We start from the raw sequence: 19,619 nt of genomic DNA, 5'->3' as shown, positions 1-19,619 counted from the left end.
TCTGCCTCCTGGTTTTCTCCTTCACCAAATGAGGTGTACCCTTCGCTAGCCCTATAACTGACACACTGTACATCCTCCTGAGGTACCCATACAACCGTACAGGTTGGGATTTCGGGAGGCAGAGGCAAGGCTTCCCATTCCTGCCTCGCTCCCAGTCCATAGTGGCCAAACGAGGTCAGCAGGTGCAAGAAGTAAGGGGACACCTTATAAGCCATTCCTCTCCTGCATGTACATGCAGGACAGGCCACAATCTAGTCCCTGATCATTATGGACCAAAACTTGCACCTTTTATTTAGGCAAAATTCCCATCAATATCATTTTAAAATTCATTTTGGTCAGTAGCCTGTTTATGGAAAATGTGTGTGCATATAGATATAACGTAGGAATATTCTTGTTTTTATTCTCACAGAGGTTCATTTTTTCATAATTTGCTTCTTGGAATAGCAACATATAGAGTAAATAAATATGACTGTCATGACGTGAGTATGAAATAGAGAATGAACCTTGTTTAAAATTTTATAAACCTTATTTTCAACTAAAAATAATACTCTCAATATATTTCTCATTGGATTAATAGAAAAATATGGGCATTTCCAAGCCGTCTAAATAATACCTGTAAATTTTCAGAAATGTTGAGAAAAGACTATAGCCTATCAAAGTATACACTGAGTTCAAATCCTATTGGGACTGTTTTTTTATTAAAACTTCTTCATGTCCTTTTCTCCCTTTTTAGGTGGATCATTACCTTTTCCACCATTCACAACTTACAATACTCTGCATTTTAATACAAATATTTTTGCAAGAGGCAGATTTAATATGCAGTATGAAGCTGTTTTTTCAAAAACACAGGACGTGCCAAGAGAATTTCAGAGGGGAAAAATTGTTAAAATATGTTTCTGTACTGGATGCCTTCTATAGACAGATTAGTATGGAGAATTCAGAAGATAACAAAGATTAAGTGGATTCTCATGTTAGCTTTGCAGGGCCTCCTTAACAAAGAGTTCAGTGGCTTTTCTTTACAGATAACACATCCTTACATGGCTGAACAGCTCTTTTACCAACTCAGTGCTATTGCTCTTTTCCGGATTGTAACTACTGACTCATTAACCCTATAGTGCATTCTGTTCTACAGATGATGAGTCAGTAATTCTACATCAAAGAGTTAAACATGTAAAAGTGACTAAACATCTATAAATGTCAAAAAGAAGGATATGAAGTTTGTAATAGAGTAGCTTTAAATGCAGTGAGGCAAATACTGACCTCCATTTCCCCTAGGGTGACCAGATGTCCCGATTTTATGGGGGTAGGCCCAATATTTGGGGCTTTTTCTTATATAGGCTCCTATTACCCCACCCCCAACCTGATTTTTCACACTTGCTGTCTGGTCAGCCTAATTTTCCCATACAATCCCATTGATTTCAATGTATTTTCAAGGTGTAACTGAGAGCAGAAATGCCTATTAATTTCAAACTTCATAAGTCTGAAAAACTCCTGGTTACATTTCCCCCCTATATGTATTTATGTTGTAAAATTACAAAAATTGCAATATACAATGCTGTCAGTTAAAATTATTGGATCTCTGTGGTATGATTTGTGGGATCCTAAAGGTTTCTGGAGGCGTTCTGCAGAATTAAATAGACTTTGGGTAAAGTTTTCCAAAGCAACTAAGTAATGAAGCCTAAGTCCCATTTTCAAAAGTGACATAGGTACTTAGGCATCTGGTACTGACTTTTGATGAGACTGAGGCTCCGAATTAGGGTATGTCTACACTGCAGTTAGACACCCACAGCTGGGCTCTAATCCTTCCATGCCTATATACAATCATAGCATTTACTGATGAATAGCTATTGGTCCATGCTATGTTCTCTGCAATAGAAAAGTGAGACAGGTGGAATCTAGGTCTGGAATAACACCTCTTAGCAGAAAATATTATAGCACTGACATATTAATTAATGGAGCTACATTTCTTAAGGGATTTAAAAAAAAATCTCCAAAGATCATTCCATGCAAGCAAGTACTTGGTGGAAGGGAGAGGAAGAGATGAGAATGTAATAATTTAATGCTAAAAATGTAGCAGGCTTACCCTTTGTAAAGAATACCTTCTTATTGCAGTAAACTTGGTTTTGTTTTGCTAGTTCAGACACATTGACATGGCTGCAGGGCAACTGCTAGAATGTTCATACTTCATAGAGTTCATATCAGATGCTGAGTTAAAAGGATGTTCAAACTAGCATCCTGTGTCAAAAATGCTGCATTAACATTCTGTTGACTTTGGAGCTGTTGGTATATTTTTAATCTCTAGTACCTCAGTGAAAAATACCACAATAATGTGTAGGTGGGTGCAACATCTATAGCTATACCTTTCTGTGGCTTTTCCAGCTCTGGCAGGGTTAGTTTCTTTTCAAATGTCTTGGGACATTTGCTGCTGGAAGGTAGTTGGATCAGTGATACTTTGAAGAAAGAAATTCTGAAAATCACAGGCTTCTGGAATTATATTGCCAATATTTAATTCTGCAAGAGGAGCAGTATAGATGCCTGTGAAAGGCAGCTGCTGCCTTCCCCAAAATTCTTTTACTTTCGTGAAACCTCCCTTCCCAAAAACCTCGCTGAACTTTGCAAAATGAAGACCCAAATTAAAATTTTCTTATGTATTTGAACCAAAGAATCTTGTAATTTCCCACTTGCTGCAGGATGAAAAATCAATCTTCATTTGCAAAAATTGTTTATTTAACTAAATAAAGATAAAATTACAGATATTTTACAGCCAAAGTAGAGCTGTCAAAAAGAAAAAAAATCTGGATAAATTAAGAGAACAAATAACAAGAATCAAATAACAGTATGTCAGTTTCTGATTCTCTAGAACAGGAGGATTTTCATTAGAAACTAGTTCCCGAGGAAAGAGATAAATGAATGTACAGAGTCCACCTAACTAATCTGATTCTTGTTATTAAAAACTGTGGATTGGATCTGCAAATATTGGACTCAATCTAGCAAAGTTTCTTTATTTTCTCTGCATAAGACAAATTTCACCAAAAGGGATCCCCAAAATACCAAAACTATTAAAATTCAGACTGTTTAGAAAACTAAATGAACAAAACTAATAATACACCTTTTGAATAAAAACTACAAAATAATATTTTTCAAAAGAAGAAACAATTATAACCTGATTATAGTATTCCTGTGTAACAAAGCCTGATCCAGCTTCATCAACAGCCTTAAAGCTGTGCAGGGTATTAAGGAGCTGTATCACAGAGGGAACTGGCCATGGTTGAGCCGCTGTTAATAAGAATCTGCGCCAATCAATAAGTTCTGAGTTCACCGTTAATGTAGTTGCCAGATTTTGTAACTATAAAAATAAAATTATAAATAGTTTGGACTACAGTTGTGTGTAAGAATATACATTTCTTACATAATTAAAATAAAACACAATACAATTTTATACAATTATACAGAAGGAATTTTCTTCACTCTGACAGAAGATAGCCATCAAACTCTGACTCTCCACTTTTAGACACTTAGCATCAGATTGCGCCATGTCTTAATGTGATTTCACAGGTGAGTAAGATAAGCTCTCAGAACCTGAACAGTCATTTTAGGCATCCTTAAACCTTGAGTCCCCCAGCAAGATGAAAGCTGCGCACTTGGTACTCCACTCTAAGATGGTGGATGGGGAGGAGTATGTGGATCTTCGGTTCTCTTCATACCCACAGACAAGTCAATTATTATCTATTTGCAGTAGTGTCCACTATGTGCAAGGCAAAGAGGGGAATATATTACACCTAGTAAAGGGCTCCCCAGTAGGAGTAGGATCCTTCTCCTAAATTCCTAGGAAACTGGATTTGTAGCCTTACAGCATCATCTTCCAGTTCAAGTCATCACTGAGGTTTCCTGCAGTGAAATTTCTAAGATAGATGATGGGATGAGGGTTCTTCCTATTTCTTCTTGGAGATGAGGTTTTCACTGTATTTCACCAAACAAGCAGCAATGTCTAGGGGTGCACTTTAATGAAAGCCTGGTTTGGGAAATCTAACACCTGTAAGGACTAAAGATACTTAAAGAATGTGTTGTGGGATACGTAAATAGATACATATTTTATATTAGTGATGTAAGTAATCCTCCATTCAGCCTGCATACATGTCAACTACTAACAATATGAACTACAACTACTAAGAACACTATTACTAACATACGCTAACAACAAACTGAACATCTGACTCATATTCTATTTAATTTCTTTACTATGCAAAAAATATCGATTTATGGCCTGATTGCAAGAGGTACTGAGCATCTGCAATTCCAATTTAAGTCAATCGGAGCTCCTGTTGCTCAGAACCTTTCAGGATTGATCAGATACTCAGTGAAATTCGTCCATGTGCAGAGTCCACACAAAGTTGTCTGTACCAGTTAAGTCTCAATTAAAGTCTTAATGTTAAACCTCTTTCACTGTAAGTGCATTTCATCCTCTGAGTGTAAGCCTTTTCCTAGAAGAATCCAAATTTACTAAATTTGGTAATCCTCCTTATCCCATAGTCTTGGACGCATGTGCTATTAATAAAAACATAATCATTTGGGAAATCTAATGGTATCACAGCAAATTCAAGATTCTTGAAGAAACATATTTAACACTATGCAGGTCCAACCTCTGCCTACTTATTCCCATATCTTGGATTTACCGTTGAATAAAGAGCAAAAACGGTCTTGTGGTTAAGCACCGGATTGACTCAGGAGATGTAGGTTCTATTTGCAGCTCTGCCATTGATTCTACTTCAGTCTTGGGCAAGTTACTTAATTTCGCTTTTTCTCAGTTCCCCCTCTGGAGATAATTCCTATCCCCACAATGATGTTGTGAGAATAAATTAAATTATTGTCCAAGACACTCATATACTATAAATGAGAAAAGCATAAATAAATATAGTAGTAAAATACGGATTAAATCTTGTCATTGCTGCATCCACAACCTTACTCTTATAGAAAGGAAATGATGGGAGTAATAACTTGGAAGGCCCTTTAAAAAATTTTTTTTTGTGCTTCTTTATGGTAAGGATAAGGCCCAGAACTGCATATTCACTAGGCAAACTGGCAAAGCGTTCAAGTGATGAGATCTACAGAAATGAAAACAGCAATTAAAACTTACATCTGAAACTGTGAAGCGCATCCATACATCAGGAAGGCTGTTTGTTCCAAGGTTCAAAGTAATCAAGTCAAGAAGAATGTCAATAAATATTTTATTTGATATTAAACCTAGTGAAAAAATAAAAATGTGTCAAATGGATAGCAAAAGACATATCTGCACTTTCTGAAATGGAATATTGGTATAAAATAAACTATATTTCTAGTATTTACTTTCTATGATTATAGAAAAATTACTTGTACTGTCAATGTAGTTCTTAAAAGGCAGCAGTATCCTCTTTGTTCCAACTCCTACATTTTTATATATAAAATATACACGTTATGAATTACACCACATGTATGGTCTTGATAACCCATTTTATAGCCACCTGATAAACTTCAGAAGCATATGATAAATTATATTTATTTTGCATGTTTGACCTCTTCACCTGTACTATGTTCACTAATCCATCTTTGACTAGACTACATTGACAGTTAATAAATAGAGAGGCCATCACAAATGCTAGTTGCCAGACACCAACATAGTCTTGTACATGAATATCACCATCGCGACCAATGGTTTCTTTTTGCTTTATAAGGCCTACATTCTTCAATTTAGGTTAATTAGAAAACATCAGATGCTTACTCTTGAAAGCAAGTAGATATGAGAGTGTGGAACTTTAGAGGAGATCACAATACATTTGCAGAAAATTCCAGCTACAGTTAAATAATTTAACTTTACTTCAAAACAAAAATTCTTTATACAGACTAGCTTTTGGAAATTGTAGCTATCTAACGCAAAGAGGTTTTCTAATGAAATTAAAAGAAAAAACGACTATATGTCTATTTATCTTTGATAAACAAGTAGGTACTTTTATTTGAATAAATAGAAAATTGAGATTCTATGCAAAAATTTCACATGTAAAAAAGGAAGACTGTGGTTGCTGAGGTAAATAAGACAGATGAGTTGAGCCCCTCAGTTTAAAGTAGGACTTTGAGACACAGACAAGATAGATTAGGATTTATTGTGCAATCACTGTTAATCCAATAAAGTTTAAAATATTGAGTGAGCCGCATATGACTTCAGTTTTGAGAGGCAAAACTTATCTTTGTCTGGCTAGTATTACTGCCATGCTTCTAGAAGACTGGATTTTCATAGGGCCTCTCTAAGGGTATGTCTACACTATGAAATTAGGTCCAATTTATAGAAGTCGTTTTTTTAGAAATCTTTTTTATATATTCGAGTGTGTGTCTCCCCACAGAAAATGCTCTAAGTGCATTAAGTGCACTAACTCGGCGGAGTGCTTCCACAGTACCGAGGCAAGCGTCAACTTCCGGAGTGTTGCATTGTGGGTAGCTATCCCACAGTTCCCACAGTCTCCGGAAATGAGATTCAAAAGTTCACGGTTCTTTTCCTGTCTACCTGGCCAGTGCATCTGAGTTGAGAGTGCTGTCCAGAGCAGTCACAATGGAGCACTCTGGGATAGCTCCCGGAGGCCAACACCGTCGAATTGTGTCCACAGTACCCCAAATTCGACCTGGCAAGGCCGATTTAAGCGCTAATCCACTTGTCAGGGGTGGAGTAAGGAAAGTGATTTTAAGAGCCCTTTAAGTCAAAAAAAAGGGCTTCATCGTGAGGACAGGTGCAGGTTTACATCGATTTAACGCTGCTAAATTTGACCTAAAGTCCTAGTGTAGACCAGGGCTAAGTGACATCTTCACCAAACACTATCAGAAAAATAGCTATTTTCTTACGGTTCTCTTAGCTACAGCCTGGACTTCTTCTGCTTTTTTTTTTAAAAAAAAACCACGCATGTAATTATATAGATTTTCTAGTTCTGACTTTATTCACTGCAGACAGAAAACCAAGGACCTTCTATGAAGGCAGTTAATAAAGAAAAATTTCAATGGCAATGGGCACTAAGAATTTGTTTGACTACGACATAGCATAACTACTGTGTTTTAGGAACTGATTCTCTCTCTCTATGCCCCTTCCTCCTTTCCGGCTGTGACTCCCCACTACTGCAGAGCTTACCCAGCTTTTGTGATGAGTGTTCTGAGCTTGATGAGTCAACCTTGAGCCTGTTGAGTCATACCTGACCCTGACTGTTCTGAGCTTGATAAACCATCTAAGGTAATTATTCCCTGTGAGTCCTATGGGTCCAGCCAATTCACAAGCAAGAGTCTAACAGGTGACCCAATGCAGGTATATAGGCTTCTAATGAAAGCAGACACTCCAGTCTGTTTAACATCACTACCGTCTCAGGGATAATCCCAGCAGCCTGGTAATTCTGAAAGTCTGCTCCTGCTCAAGCCATTGTTGGTTGTCTGACTGTCCTGACAATTTGAGCAGACTTTTCCTTACATGTATGGCTCCAGTGCCTGAGATGGAAACCCCCTGGGATGTTCAGCACTGCCATGATGAAGTGGGTCCAGAACCTTCAGGATCAACTTGCCCAGCTGCAACTGAAGAATGCCTTTGTCTGCTCACAAATCCCAGCAGCTCCAGTAGTGCTGGACCCTCTGGAAAGGTCCATCTCTGGAAAGGTTTGGAGGGAACTGCCAGAAATTTGTGATTTTGTTAACCAATGCTGCCTTTTGTTCTTGATGTTCCCATAATATATTCTGATGACCAGACCAAGGTGGGCTTATCATCAATTTATTGACCAGTGAAGCCCTAGACTGGGTCTTGCCACTTCTGGAATAGGTTAGCCTGATCCTTACTAATTTCAGTGAGTTCATCCACACCTTTTCATTGACATTAGACTATCTGAATTGCACTTGTAGTACTAAAGCCGCTGAAACCGCTGAAGTTTCTCTGACAAGGCCATTGGCCCAGATTGGCACATGCTGCTTACTTTTGGCATCTGGTTGCTGATATGGAGTGGAACCAGGCAGCCCAGAGCTACCATTTCTGTCCCATTCTAAACTCATATATTGAATTGTATATCTGGACTACCAGTCATTTGTCTGAGCAATGCCAAGAAAAGAAGAGGACAAACCCACATCCCCAGTCTCTCTCTGCTCCATTCTGGCCATCCCCAGAGGCTGTTCCAGGGCCAGAGCCTATGCAGACGAAAGTGAGGCAAAGGCACCTCACAGATCAGGAAAAGGAGTATTGGTGGCAGAACAGACTTTGCCTACACTGTGGTGTACAAGGCCATTTCACTACTGAATGCCCCTTTAAATCAAGACTGACCCTTGGAAAACCTGGGAAAGACTGTGTCCAGCCCCATTAGAGGGTTTGCAGCTGGACATAACCATGGAGTCAAGTCCTTCACATGAACCTCCTCTTCTGCCATCATGTATCTCGTATGCAGTATTGTCGTAGCTGTGTAAGTTCCAGGGTATTAGAGAGACAAGATGGGTGAGGTAAGATCTTTTACTGGACCAACTGATGTTGGTGAGATAGACCAGTTTTCGAGCTTACCTGAAGAAAAGCTCTGTGTAAGCTCAGAAGCTTGTCTCTCTCACCAACAGAAGTTGGTCCAATACAAGATATTACCTCACCCATCTTGTCTATGAATGTATGTATGTATCTTGGCAGCCAAAAATTGTTACCTTCCACACCTGCTGGTCTTGCTCTGCCTCTGCATCCCAACTATAATTTAGGTGAACTGCATCCAACTCTGAGCTTGTGGACTCTGATGTTTAGTAAATTTATGGATGTGGAGTTTGCCAAAACTAACCTTCTTGCAGTGCGGAAGAACCTCACCCCAGACCTAGTGGAGTTGACTGACAGTAGCATGCTGTCCTCAAGTCCGGTCATGCATGAAACTGCACCCCTCCAGGTTGAAATCCAAGACCATCAGGAAACTCTGCAGTTTAATTTAACCAGTTCAACACACTTCTTGACCATGTTCAGCATTCCCTGGCTCTCAGACCATGGTCCAAACATCTCTTGGAAGATGCAAGAAATGATTTGAGTCAAGCTACTGCTGCTGACAACTGACACAGACCCTATAACTGCCCCATCAACTTCCAGCCAGAGGACCAGAATTCCATTTAGATGGATTTATTTCCTCTTGGAGCCAGAACTCAGGGCCTTATAATAATATGTTGTCGAGAATCTTGCACAGAATTTACTTTGCCTGTCCATGTCTCCTGCTGGAGCTCCGATTCTGTTTGTTAAAAAGAAGGGTGGCTCCTTGTGTCTTTGCATAGGATATCATGCGTGGAACAAAATCATTATTAAAAACAAGTATCCCTTTCCAACCCTTCAACAGGTTGTTGGAAAGGGTAGGTTACGACAAATTATTTACCAGACTCGATCTTCACAGTGCTTACAATCTAGTCTGAATTTGGAAGGGTGACAAATCAAACTGAGTTTCTCACCTGTTATGGACATTTTGAGCACCTAGTTATGCCTTTCACTCTGTCCAGTGCCCCAGACACATTTCCAAACTTTGTCAATGACATTTTCATGGATGTTCTAATCTAGACCAGTTAACGGTGATCTACCTGGATGACTGTGATGAAGTGGCATTTTTTGGGTAGTATTTCTATAAGTCCTATGTATGCCTCAGTTTCCTCCTATACTTTGCATTGCCACCCGAGGGGAAAGGGTTAACACTCCTCCAGGAACAGTGCAGGAGATATGAGGTGTGTGAGTGTGTGTGTGTCACCTTGCTGTCTGGGTGAAATGAATGGGTTGTTAAGGAACTGGCTGAAACCAACCCAGATCAACAGGGGATCCAGCAGTACAATGGAAGCCCCAATGATTGAACAATCTATACTCAACAGTGGGAAGTTCCTTCAGGTGCAGTTGTGAACTCAGCAAGGCCCTGCCTGGAGAAGAAAGGACTGAGAGATGACCATAAGGGGATAAAGAGTTGGCTTCTGGAAGGGGCTTCCTGCTCTCACCTGGAACTGGAATAAAGAAACATGGACACAGATGGAAACCATCACAGCTTGGCTGGCATTTACATAGGCTTGGTCAGGATGGACTATGGCTTAATTTTTGCCTGTCTGTGCTATCCCAAAGACTTCAGCTTCTGTATAACAGGTGACTAAAAATTGTTATCTTCTTTTGAAAAGGGTGCTTGCTGTTGCTGTAAATAATAAGAGTATTGATCTCTGAAGGGGTACAATACAAGCCTCCTGTAGGAGTCCGCCTTGACTGGATCCACTGTAGGGAGCCACGGAGAGAGACACGGTTCGCTGGTGACTGAAGGCACAGTCTTGGAGTCTTGAGGCCCTAGAGGGGTCACTCCCAAGGGACTGGTTACAGGTTGACTACACGAGACCCTGTGGATCCATGACAATGACATCCTCATCTTTTCAGAAAATCAAGCACTACACAACCAAAATGTCTGCCTGGTACTTGAGTTTCTACAAGCAAATGGCCTGTATAGGAAACATGAGAAGTTACACCCACCTTTCTGTGAACTTCTTAACTATGTCATTTTCCTCAGCAAGACAGGTATGGACCTCAGGAGTATCCACAATCATGGATTGGGTAGCCCCAAGAAATGTCTGTGATGTCCAGTATTTCCTGGAATTTGTTAATTTTTATTGCCGATTCATCCAGGGGTTTTCAAAGATGGTGACCCTGATTACTTGGCTGCTCTGGAAGAATAGTATATTTGCTAGTACACAAGAAGCCCAGTCCACCTTTGATCTGTTAAAGAAAGTGTTTACATCAGCACGCACCTTGGTACATCTGGACCCAGCAAAACCCTTTGTTGTTGAAGCAGATGCCTCCAATTATGTGACTAGAGTAGTATGGTCACAGCGACATGGGCCCCAGGGTATGCTTCATCCTTGTGCATTTTAATCCTGGAAACTGATGCACATGGAGCAAAACTATGAAATCTGTGACAAAGAATTGCTGGCCATCAAAGCTGCTTTTGAAGAATGGTGCCATCACCTGGAAGGTGAATGTTTCCCAGTCCAGGCATACGTGGATACAAGAACCTAGAGTACTTGTGAACTGCAAAAGCTCTCAATCAATGCCATATTCACTGGTCCCTTTTTTTCAGGTTTGACTTCATCCTGACTTATCCCTCAGGTGCCAGGAATGGTTGTGTTGTAAGAGTAAGCACAAAGACAAAGGAAATGGGACACTCCAAAACCTGCCACCGTCTTGAAACCATGCCATTTTGCTAATGTGGCAGTGAACAACACCCTTGCTGTCTCTTCTGAAGTCCCTCCTGCACCTTGATCCACTTGCAGCTAAATTTATGTTGACTGAAATTGACCTAGCTCCTGACTCAAAATTCTTGGTCAAGAACAAGATTCTCTTGGTTAAAGACCAGATTTATATCTCTAATGGTCAACCACTTCTAGCAAAACTCTGGCTATGTCATGATTTGTGCCTGGCTGGCCATTTCAGTCATTGGAAAATATTGAGGTTGGTGTCTTGAACTTTTGGTTGTCAAAACTGCATTTGTTTATTGAATTGTACATCAACTCCTGTGACATATGCACTTGAATGAAGACTTCTATTGCCAGACTTCCTCTAGGCACTTTGATTCCATTGAGAACTCTGTCTCAACCTATCTACAAGTATTTTATCACTGAACTTCCAAATGCCAGTGCCACACAACTGTGCTAGTCATTGTCAACCTATTTACAAAAATGTTCCATTTCATGCTGTGTCTTCAAATTCCCACACTGGACGTAACAGAATGACTGCTTTTCAACCCTGTCTTCAGACTCCATGATCTATTGTCTAACATTACATCTGACTGAAGATCACAGCTCATTTCACATTTCTGGAGAGAGCTGTTCAAGTTCTTGGATGTGGCTCTATTGGTCTCCTCAGCTTATCACTGCTAGACATATGGACAGATGGAACACGAAAACCAAATTCTTGACCAATACCTCCACTGTTTAATCAATTACCAACAGAATGACTGGGTTTGACTCCTCCCTTTTGCCAAATTTGGGTATAACATTTCTGGTGGGAGATTAACCCACCAGAGTCCTTTTTAACCAGCTATGGTTTCCCCTCCCAATTCCATCTGTCTATGCCACAAGTTTCCCATGTACCCATAGCCTCCAACCTAGTGGAACACTACATCCAGGAAGAGTTGAAAGCCCACCTAGAACTGAGCAAACAGGATTTCAAATGGTACGCCACTCTCCTTTGGCAGGGAACCTGTTACATCACAGTTGGAGATAAAGTATGGCTCTCCATGCTGACTTTGTCTCTACCTGACCTTCATGACAGCTGGATTACCGATATGTTGGCCCATCTAGCAGATCAGTCTCTGTAGCCTTCAAACTCCAACTGCCCAAGATGATGAAAATGCATCCAGTATTCCATGTCTCAAGAACTCCTTTTCCAGATGAGTTCAGCCTCCACCAGCATCCGTCATGGTCCAGGGACATGAGGAGTACCTGGTTAAGCAGATCTTGGACTCCAAAGTTCACTGAGGAAGCTTATGTACCTTGTTGATTGGGAGGGTTATGATCCAGCTGATCATTTGTGGAATGTACATGCACAGCTGACAATGTATATACACCTGCCCTACTTAAAGAATTCCATCAGTCATACCCCGATAAACCTTTTCAGGTGTGTGTGTGGGGGTATATTGTAATGAGTGTTCAGAGTCAGAGGATGAGTCATCTCTGAGTCTGATGAGTCATCCCTGAACCTGAGTGTTCTGAGCCTGATAGGTCATCAGAGGTTAAGTCCCTGCAAGTCCTGAGGGTTCAGCCAATCCACAAGCAAGGGTCTAATCAGGTGACCTCAGGTATATTGGCTCCTAGTGAAAGCAGCCCTCCAGTTTGCTCAACATTACTATCTTGTTGGGGATACTCCCAGCTCCCTGGTAGTTCTGACAGACTACTCCTGCTCCAGCCAAAGCCCGTGCCTGCTCTTTTTCCAGCCTGTGACGGCCCCTGCTTCAACCACAGAATACTGCCCAGCTGCCCTGACAGTTTTCAGTATCTACCTGATCATGGGAATCAGCAGCTCTGACAGTCTGTGTGCTGGGCCTCAATCTTGAAAACAGGTGAGCAATGCACTACATAAGTTCTAATGCAGCAGAGGTAGACTGAGGCCAGTAGTAAGTCACACACGGATGTGTGTGTGTGTGTGTTGGTAAGGAAGAAATAGGTTGTGACAAGTATGACGTCTGTTGGTAGAGGCCAAGGTAAGGGAGGAAATCCAGAACTTGAACCCCTAAATGGCCCATCATGAATTTCAACACCAAAGGTGATTCCAATAGACTGGGAAACAGAGAAGAAATATTTGCAGGATAACAGACAGATATCACCTTTGGAATAAATTTGGATATATATTATGAGAAAAAACACCTTATAAAACTAGCATTTAGTGGACCATTTGCTAACATACACAGAATCCCAGGTTCGCAGATTTCATAATTTGAAGTTATTACCCATCAAAAAAATAAACTATGATGGAAAAACTCAAGGTTACAAGAGTCACATGATCAAAAAGCAGCTTTATAAGTTTGGTAAGACCTACATCATTATCTGTGTCATGAAGTGCTCCTTAATGGGAAGCTTCATATGCAGCATGTTCTTAATAAATCTAATAATCAAGTACTCTACCCCAAATTTACTTTTACTGATTTGTGGGTGGGTGCAGGGGAAAGGAAAGCAAAGTCCCTCAGAAAAGCAGTAGACAGACTAAGATAATATAGTATATTTTTATATAGTTTAATAAATTAAAATCTAGAACTTCCCAGTGGTTTATCATGAACATTTGGAACATCACAATTCTTATTTCAGGTTGTTGATCTTTCTTTCCTCTTCCAGCATGGCCATGATTTGGGCTGTTTTAAGTAACTTTAAATAACCCATTATCAACTTTGTCCTAACCTTAATTTATGCCATTTTCCTCTTTTGGCTGTAGTCACTCCTGCTCTGGACATCTGCCATCTGTTTTCCCTTACATCACATCATTGCTCAGTTTGTTTATCTCCCCCATATCTCCTCCTCACAGTGTCTCTGTGAAGTAAGATGTACAGGACCCTAACTGGCTCCATGTTCCTGAAAACCCAATTGCCTCTTGCCTATCTGCAACAACTTCCCAAGATGTAGCTATCCCCTAGTTTCACCTTTTGTAAAGCTACATGGAGTTTTGTAACACCCCTTCATGGATAGTACTAGAATGTGATTGTGAGAAAAGGAAATTCAAGAAATTGAGTCAAGAAGTATTGGAGATACAAACTGGGATGAAAAGAGAATCAGAGGTAGAGAACATTAATCACAATTAATAGCACTATGACTGGCTGGTGAGATGTGGGTGCATGTGGTCCCTATGTAAGCAGATCTATGTAATCACATTGTTCACATAAGCTAAAGCCCCATCTCTTCTGATGATTTCAGAACTGACACTCCAAGCCAGCCTAAGTCTTTCAGTATCTCCACATGTAGCATGGCCTATTTCCCCCGCCCCTTCCCCCCCAACTATGTCATTAGGAGAGAGATCAGCAGGGAGATAGGGAGAGGCTAATGTCCAGAGCAGGAAAATAAGATTCAAAAAAAGATTTTAAAACATAGTTTAGGTTTTTTAGATAGCTTTTTCCAATTTTAATGTATTTCCTTGTTTATTCGGTGAATGATGAAACTTCTTCTGAGTGTAAGATTATATTTTAAAAAACAAAAAGGATTTAACTATTTTTCTTCATTTAATTTTGAGATAATATTTGCACAGAATTACCTTAGAACCATAATGAAACATTTCTGAATATGCTTCATGTTGGGACAGCACCATTTCTTTAGTGTTCTGCAGCAATCTACCTAAAGCAATGTACCCAGTATTGCCAATCCCCAGCATTCAAAAATCATGATCCAGGCCCCTGCTAAATCATGAGATTGACTTAAAAATAAGGAGATTAAAAAAAACTAAACTTCAGGTGGTTTTGTTTGTTTGTTTGTTTTCTGGTGTTTGAGCCCTTTGCAGTCAGATTTTCAGGCTTTCCTCCACAACCAAAAGGGCTTGAAACTTCCTTTAAAATAAAAATAAAATTAACACTGAGAATCTAACAACTCCAGGAGCTGGTGCTTTAAGAAACATACCAAATGTAATGAAACTCATGATAAAATTGTGAGAACTGGCAACACTATGTACCAAATAATGTACCTAGCACAACACATACCATGCCATGTTTTGTTCCTTAATAATAGGATTAGTAATGCTTAGCCAATTGAACGCAGTGGTTGTCTGAAAATTCACATTTGATAAAAGATGTATCTTTTACAAAGCTACTCTACCATCTTCTGGTGCATGACGCTGATCTCTTGTTCTGAGCCCATTAATGAGCTGTACTTGATTAGCCCATCATCCATTAGAGTAAGCATGCATTCAAAGGCTGTATAACTATATTACACAATTGTGTTTATTATATTATTGAATCTGATAACTGTTTAGATCTAAAGTATTTCGTGTGTATATTACACATATACATCTGAGTTACCTTCTGCAGTTTTGCATTTGAGGTACCTTATATCCAGAGTACACAGCTGATCTTCTTGATTTAGAAGTGAGTGACATCTTGAAATTCGATTTTACCACAAAGTTGTTTCACCTTCTTAAGACCTGTCTGGGTCTTAGTCCCCAGGAAATTTTTGATGACCATGAATATCATAAGTAATCTCACTCCATTTTTCTTCTGATACAAATTGATGGCATTATTTGAGAGTAGAAACTCAATTTCCTGGAAGCTGTTTCTGATACTGGTTGTCTTTCCCCTTGACTGGAACTGAACTTTTAGTAGAAAATTCCAAAGAATGAATTCTGTGAATTCTCTGAACAATCCTGAGTGTCCATCTGACAGAGGCAATCAACAATCAGATAGGTACAAATGGCTCCAATTTGGCTCTCTAGAAAAGTCTTTTGCAGGGTAAGTTTGACAAATGTTAAACTTACATGAGATTACAGTAGTTGTCAGCCAAGATAGAACAGAAAAAATAATCATCAATCCAGTTAGGAAAGATGTGGACAAATTGGACAGAATCCAGATAAGAGCAACAAAAATGACACAAGGTTTAGAAAATCTGACCTGTGAGGACAGGTTAAAAAAATGGTCATGTTTAGACATGAGAAAAGAAAACTGAGGGGTGACCTGATAACAGTCTTCAAATATGCTAAGGGCTTTTATAAAGAAGACTGTGATACATTGTTCTCCATGTCCACTGGAGGTAGGACAAGAAGTAATGAGCTTAATCTGCAGCAGAGGAGACATAAGTTAGATATTAGGAAAAACTTTCTAACTATAAGGGTAGTTAAGATCTAGAATAGGCTCTCAGGAAGTTTCTAGAATCCCTGTCATTTGAAAGTTTTTAAAAGCAAGTTAAACAAATATTTGTCAAGGATGGCCTAGGTTTACTTAATCCTGCCTCAGTGCAGTGGCTGGAATTGATGACTTCTTAAGGTACCTTCCAGCCCTACATTTTTTATGATTCTATACCACTTCTAATAAACTGAAAGACACATTTTTTTGGATGGGGTGTGGCCCAGATTCACAGGATACAGGGGAAAAGAATCATTTGACAAGAATGGTTAGTTAGTATTTCTCATTTGATTGTTTAAAAAAAGTAAGGGATTTACCAATGATCTTTCTTAAACAACTATTTCAAGACACTTGTTTAAATCAAGTTGGTGGCTGAGATTACAGGTAACCATATTGGATGTAGTGTACTACAATTCAATCATGAATAATAAATGAAAACAAACCACAAGACATCATACTGTCCCACAAATGAGAGGAGCCACTAATGGCATGAAGTCCTCTAAAGTAACATATTTTTTAATTATCTTTGGGTTCGGTCCTGGTATTGGTTTTATATCAAGTGTATATGGGCAGATGGGAGAAGCTATTGGAGATTCAGTAGTGGACATATAATGGCTGCCATCTTTGCAATGCTAAATTTTTGTGAATTTAGTGTAATTTTTGCTTTGGCTAAATTTTCAAGAAATGTTACAAAAATCTCCATGCATGATACAAAAATGAAAACTGGTTATGTTGCACTACTCTAATCACTCCCATAATGACTATCAAAATCAGAGTCTGAGGAGCAATCTGATCTTCCATTAGTTATCATATAGACAGTCTGTAGTCTTCTATGTCTCTGCCAAGCACTATTCCACAAATGAATAGCCTTCTCTGGGTCAAACTTTTTGATGTCTGGGGAATTCAGCTGAATTATCATGAGATCAGTCACACTTTCAGACATTCCTTTAGAGTGCAGTTGCATCATGGTAAGCTTCACTTGACTGAAGCCACGCTCTGCTTCAGCTGAACTTGCAGGAAGTGTTAGGATCAAATCTACCAGCATCAGGATGTTAGGATACTTGTGCGAGTAATCTGAGTTCACTGAATCCCATGTCAAACTCCGAATGTTCTGAAATCTAAAAAGCATAGCAAAAAATAAATAAAAAAATTGGCCATGTAGATTTTTGCATAATCTTTAAACACACTGACTTCAAACATTTTTAGTTTGATGAACTTTCACAATTTCAGTAACTTTATTACCTGTCATATAGCTCTAATTTCAGCATGCTCCATTCAGTGTCAACCTCATCAACTTTTACATTGGCACCTTCCAGTATTGGTTCATAATGCTTAGTTAGGATGGACACCTCCCTTTCACCAAATTCTGTACCAAAGGTGAAAGAAAACATCTGCATAACTTAAAGAAAAACACAAATAATTCGGATTTATTCAGATAGCCAGTGCATAGTTTTCCATACCTTGTTTGATCTTGTCTGGCCAAAGTTTAAAACTTCCAATGGTGGTAGCTCTCAAAACATCTTGGCTGGCATCACAAAAGCAATCACGTAGCCTCCTCACCAGATCACTTAATACTTTGGTTCGTACTGGTAAGATATTTCCATTTCCTACAAGCTGGTGACCATGAAAGTGTGTAACTGCATCAACTAGGCGTTCCTTTGGACCAGATCTGAAAAATGTAGAATACAAAACAAATATTAATCTTTTCTTACACTTTAAGGTAAAACATCTGGTGTAATGGTTAAACACACTCACCTTGTTTTATACATTTGGAGTGTTTCCAGTGTCGACTGCATGGTTGCAAATATATCTGCAATGGAAGAGTTACGATCCTGAGTAACACGGGATAGAATGTTGAGGACATTAATGATATCCAGCAAGAAATGAGAGAACTTGACAACCTCCATTTGCAGAAGAAGCTTTAGAAGGCCTTTGACTTTTTGGTGATTTGAGGCACTTGGGTCTCCTTGCATCTGGAACTCAACAAGAAAAATAATACATGTCAATGAAAATGGTGACAAACAAGTAGCCATGAGTTTGCTTTTTTTTTTTTTTTGGTCAAGACACATAAAAATTTTAAAGCACTTACCTTACTCATATGCAGGAGAATTGCAGGGTAACCCTTAAGAAGGATCTGGAGAGCTGTCTGTAGGCGAGAAAGCCATCGGGTGCCTCCAATTCGAGAGGGAATCGCTGGACGTAGCTTAAGGGTTTCATATGTGGAATTGAGATTGCTCTTATTTAGAGGTGAGTTATGATAAAAGTAATATATATTTTGCAAGAGACCACTTACAGTGGTGTATAGCTGAATGCTTTTCAGTGCTCCCTTATAAGCCAGTTCAAGTCGATGAGCAAAACAATGCACCGACTGCACACAAGGCTGAATTTCCTTCAGCAACTTAGCTACCCCATTGTTTTCTCCTACCATGACATCTGCACCATCACTCCCAAACCCAACTAGTTTTCTTGACCAGTCTTGACTTGACAGATTGAGCTGAAGATTTATTTGCAAAGTTTTCACAATGGCATTTTTTATAGTTGAAGCATCAGACTTGTCAACTGATTGAACCCCAACAATCTGGCAGTGGACTTTTCCTTCATAGGCAAAGCGTACATATACAACTGCAGCTTCTTTGATTGCATTGTCTGCAACTCCATCACTAATGAGGGAGAAGAACTTACATTTTTCGAGTTTCTCTTTCAAGGCCCTACGTTCTACTTCAGCAATATAATGTATAAATGTTCTTGCTGACTTGTCATTTCTAAACATAGAACCAATGTCCACACCTTTCATGTCATCCAGTTTGCACATCCAATCAAGGTCTGTAAAAGGATGTCCACACTTGGCTATAGCATGGCATGTTCTAAAAATATTTTCTATTCGTCCTAAAGTTACTTTGCTCATGCTCTTTAACATCTGCTCAGTAGACGCTTGGTCTCCTGTGGCATTGCTGGCGGCTTCCATGCAACTAGCCCAGGCATGAGCTTCACTGCTGTGATGTATATTTATAAATTCAAGCTTAAAGATGTCAGTCCCAGAACAAAAATTATGTATGTTTTCCCCCAAGTTCACATTATGCTTGCGACACAGGGCACAGAACATCACTCCTCTTTTACCATCATACTTTAACCAGGGGTATTTCGTTAGCCATGTTTTCAGAAACTGGTGATTCCCCTTTGCTTGATGTTCAAAACATTGTTTCTCTTTTCCTTCGTCACTGACTTTGCTCTTGTTAGGAGGGATACTCTTGCTTTTAAAATGCTTGAATGCTTTTATGGCTACAATTTAAAAAAATCATT

At 39.4% G+C, this 19,619-nt stretch overlaps 1 protein-coding gene across 1 annotated transcript in view; it reads right to left on the bottom strand.

The window, feature by feature from the left end:
• Positions 1-19,619, bottom strand: part of LOC144265031 (sperm flagellar protein 2-like) — a 66,054-nt gene that overhangs the window by 10,782 nt on the left and 35,653 nt on the right. Inside the window, exons 5-6 of the mRNA XM_077817160.1 lie at positions 5,135-5,241; positions 3,164-3,346 (exon numbers count right to left, since the gene is read on the bottom strand). Coding sequence (XP_077673286.1) covers positions 3,164-3,346; positions 5,135-5,241 — 290 coding nt within the window. The remainder of the gene's footprint in view (positions 1-3,163; positions 3,347-5,134; positions 5,242-19,619) is intronic.

This window comes from Eretmochelys imbricata, chromosome 5 (genome assembly GCF_965152235.1).
Source record: "Eretmochelys imbricata isolate rEreImb1 chromosome 5, rEreImb1.hap1, whole genome shotgun sequence".
Taxonomy (NCBI): Eukaryota; Metazoa; Chordata; order Testudines; family Cheloniidae; genus Eretmochelys; species Eretmochelys imbricata.
Note: the sequence above shows the minus strand (reverse complement) of the source record. Positions and strands in the feature narration are given on the sequence as shown.